Source organism: Trichechus manatus, unplaced genomic scaffold (genome assembly GCF_000243295.1).
Source record: "Trichechus manatus latirostris isolate Lorelei unplaced genomic scaffold, TriManLat1.0 scaffold00025, whole genome shotgun sequence".
In the NCBI taxonomy this organism is placed as follows: domain Eukaryota; kingdom Metazoa; phylum Chordata; class Mammalia; order Sirenia; family Trichechidae; genus Trichechus; species Trichechus manatus.
Window position 1 is genome coordinate 5,293,714 of NW_004443961.1, and position 4,287 is coordinate 5,298,000.

Genomic DNA, 4,287 nt, shown 5'->3' on the forward strand with positions numbered 1-4,287 from the left:
GGGGCCGGGGCTGGCGCCGGGGCGTCGCGGCTCCGTGCGGACCATGTATTTCCTGAGCGGCTGGCCCAAGCGGCTGCTCTGCCCGCCGGGGCGCCCGGCCGAGGCGCCGCTCCACGTCCAGGCCGATCCCCAGAGGGCTTTCTTCGCCGTGCTGGCCCCGGCTCGCCTCAGCATCTGGTACAGCCGAGTAAGTCGCGCCGCCGCCGATCCCTCCCGGCGCCCCAGCCCGTCCCGCCCCCAACTTCCCCCCGAGCTCGCACCCTGCTCCTCGCGCGGACCGCGGTCTTCCCGGCCTCGCGCCCCCGCCTCGGCAGTGTGTGTATCCGGCCAGCGCGTCCTCCGGTAGACGAAGCCTCTCTGCCGACATCGCTGCCTCCGCGGCGACCCGACGGCTGGCTCTGTGCAGCCCCTGCGCCCCTCGCCAGCCCGGACGTGCCTCCCCTCCCTGCCCCCTTCCCCAGGGGACAAATCAGTGTAAACTTGCCGCAATTAGAAATCTGGCCGCCGGGGTGCTCCCACCTCCGCTCTGCTGTAGAGGTCGCCGATGGAGAGCTAGGGAAAGCCTGTTGGGCTTCGCCCAGTGCCAGACTTGACAGGCCCGTGAGAACTTATTCTAGAAACTACAACCAGAGTTCTTTGTGTTTCAGAAAAAGTCTAGTTATCCAGCTCCCCGCCCTCCCCCATCCCCAAAAATCCCCTCCCCACTTTGAGACCAGTCCCTTTCTTTGCTGTTCTGGGACTCAGCGGAGAATTAAAGGGGGGAGGAGGGGTGGCAGCCAGCGGAAGTAAAACTCAAATCTGTCCGCGCTGCTCCTTGCTGTTAACACCTGGAAGTAATAAGGTTTGGGAAGAGCATGAACGTGGAACTGAACTCTTGTTTTTTGATTTCTGTGCGTCCCGGTTATCTTTTTTGTTTTTCTTGTATTTAATTACCGAGTAGATAAGAGAAATGACTTCAGAACTTATTGGTGGATGGGGTACGCTCTACTCTTTGCAAATGCTGTTGCAGGTCTGTCTTTAAAAGACACAGAGTTCAGTATGAAAATGTTTTTTCTTTTTTCAAAGAAGGCAGTACTAATCGATATCAGAGTGGAGGTTTTTTTTTCTTGTTTCATTGCTAACTTGACCATGTAGTGATAGGTTGTGACCTTGGCGTCCTTAGAACTGTGAAATACTGGTTTTAGTTAAGTTAAAGCTGCCAGAGCTCTGTATATTACTATTGGAATGCCAATAACGCCCTTGACTGTCCTCACACACAGCCCTGTTAAAAGTGATGATGGGATTTATGTAAGTCTTGTATCTCTTTTATGTGACTATAATATTTGAGCCCTAAATCTGATTATTTGCCATTAAGTTTTGGAGAATCTAATTTTCTAACATATATCAGAACAAACCAGGCTGTTAGAAAATTGTAATTACCAGCAAAGTGACTATTCTGTGTGCTACTTGGTTGCATTTTTGAATATATATATTGTATATCATTTGGGCCTTTAATGAGATACTAACTCATTTACGTTGTTACATGCCCACGGAGTAATTTTTAATTTGTTCAGGTTTATATAACTCTTTTCTTTCAAGGATACACAAAAAATATAATTAGAACTTGATTTTTAAATTGTTTTCTGAATTTAGTATTTAAATTCACTCTGGTGTAACAAATTATATTTGGAAAGCCTAAAATTTAATTTTTCCTTCTAAAGTAGGCAAAAGTACATGCGTGGTGCAAATGGTCAAATGATTACTAGCTGATAGGTCAGCGAACCCACCCAGAGGCACCTGAGAAGACAGACAGACCTGGCGATCTATGGAGCTGAGTTCTATTCGGACACACATGGGATTGCCATGAGTTGATTTCAACTTGATGGCAACTAACAACAGCAAAGTAGATAAACTGAATTTTAGACATACCTAAACTCTGAAAACCCTGATGGCGTCGTGGTTAAGAGCTATGGCTTCTAACCAAAAGGTCGGCAGTTCAAATCCACCAGGCACTCCTTGGAAACCCTATGGGGCAGTTCTGCTCTGTCCTGTAGGGTTGCTATGAGTCGGAATCGACTCTATGGCAGCGGGCTTGGTTTTTGGTTTAAACTTTACGAGGGATGACTAGACTAGAAGCCTGTAGACAACTTCATTCCCCTGGTAAAAGGAAGATAAGAATGTACCTAAACTTTCTTAGGAACATTGTGAATATTCTTAAGAATATATGTGTTTGGTTTTGGAGTGGGGTACTATATAAATCTAAGGCAGTCCTGAAATTTAAAATTACTCATATGTCTTTGCTTCAAACTCCTACCCTACATACAACTCCTTTCCACAGAAGCCCTGAGGCCACTACCATAAGACCTAGTATGAAAAAAGTTAGGATTCAGGAAATCTATGGGTTCAGAAGTATGGAGTTATAGTATGATGGATCTCTTTTATGTGGCCTTTTTCACTGTGGTCTTGTAACTTCCACCAAATAATTGGGTCGGATTATGCAAATAAGGTGCTTGTGGCCCTCCAATGGGATTAGATAGCTTGTTAACAAGTGCAAATAAGGTAGGTAGTGCTCTTGTGGGGGTGGGGCCATGCAAATAAGGTATATGGCACCTTAATGAAGGAATTGGTCAGTTTTGCAATCCCAGAGGTGGAAAGGAGGGATCTCACTACCACACAGAAGAAAAGACAGGGGAGCAGAGCGTGTCCTTTAGACCCAGAGTCCCAGGAGACAGAGAAGGAGAGAGAGGAGAGCTGTAACACCAGAGACAGTGCCAAACTGCAGCTGCAGAACCAGGAGATGGGCATGAGATGCCTCAATGGGCTTCCTGGCCCACAGAACAAGGCAGTTACAGTGGGTGTGCTGACCCACAGAGCAAGAGAGCTAAGAAGAGCCTTTGGACAAGGGGTTTCCTGGTGGAATAGGGTGCCTCCAGGCACTTGTCTGTGGAGCTAGGTTTGCCAACCCAGAGAGTAAAAGAGCTGAGCACCTTCGGGCAAGAGGCTTCCTGGCAGAGTAAGGTGCCCCTGGGCACTTCCTGGTAGACATAAAGAGCTTTGTAACACTACCCGAGTAGGGCAGAAGCCATGCCAAGGGCCTGAGGGGCCAAGAGGCTGAAGGCCAGAGAGAGGCCTGCCTGCGACCATGACTGAGAAGAGACTGTTACAATTGAAGAACTATATCCTGGGTCCTTCCTCATCCTAAATTGTAACCTGTTACTTACCTAATAACTGGTCCTTGGACATTAGTGTCCAAAAAAAATTCAAATCTCAAGTTGCAATATTGAAGGATTCTATGGGCAGAAGACTGAATGACACAGAAAGCATCAAAAGAAGATGGAAGAAATACACAGAGTCACTATACCAAGAAGAATTGGTCGACATTCAACCATATCAGGAGGTAGCATATAACCGAGAACTGATGGTCTGAAGGAACAGGTCCAAGCTGCACTGGCGAAAAGCAAGGCTCCAGGAATTGACAGAATTCCAGTTGAGATGTTTCAACAAATGGATGCAGCACAGGAAGTGCTCACTCATCTGTGCCAAGAAAGTTGGCCAACCAACTGGAAGACATCCATATTTATGCCTATTCCAAAGAAAGGAGGTCCAACCGAATGCAGAAATTATCAAACAATATCATTAATAATTACATGCAAGTAAAATTTTGTTGAAGATCACTCAAAAGCAGTTGCAGCAATACATCGACAGATAACTGCCAGAAATTCAAGCTGGATTCAGAAGAGGATTGGAGTGAGGAATATAATTGCTTATGTCAGATGGATCCTGGCTAAAAGCAGAGAATTACCAGAAAGATGTTTACCTGTGTTTTATTGACTATGCAAAGGCATTTGACTGTGTGAAACATAACAAATTATGGATAACTTTGCTAAGAATGGGAATTTCAGCACACTTAATTGTGCTCATGAGGAACCTGTACCTAGATCAAGAGGTAGTCTTTCAAACAGAACAAGGAGATACTGCATGGCTTAAAGTCAGGAAGGGTGTGCATCAGGATTGTATTCTTTCACCATACTTACTCAGTCTATATACTGAGCAAATAATCCGAGAAGCTGGACTATATGAAGAAGAACGGGGCATCAGGATTGGAGAAAGACTCATTAATAACCTACATTATGCATATGACACAACCTTGCTTGCTGAAAGTGAAGAGGACATGAAGCACTTACTGATGAAGATCAAAGACTACAGCCTTCGGTATGGATTACACCTCAACATAAAACAAAAATCCTTATAGCTGGACTAGTAAGCAACATCATGATAAACAGAGAAAAGATTGAAGTTGTCAAGGAT

General features: G+C 45.7%; 1 protein-coding gene across 2 annotated transcripts in view; it reads left to right on the top strand.

Annotated features, from left to right (window-relative positions):
* Positions 1-43: 43 nt before the first annotated feature.
* Positions 44-4,287, top strand: part of RIC1 (RIC1 homolog, RAB6A GEF complex partner 1) — a 94,882-nt gene continuing 90,638 nt past the window's right edge. For both annotated transcript variants that reach the window (XM_004373481.2, XM_004373480.2), the window contains exon 1: positions 44-187. In XM_004373481.2, coding sequence (XP_004373538.1) covers positions 44-187 — 144 coding nt within the window. The remainder of the gene's footprint in view (positions 188-4,287) is intronic.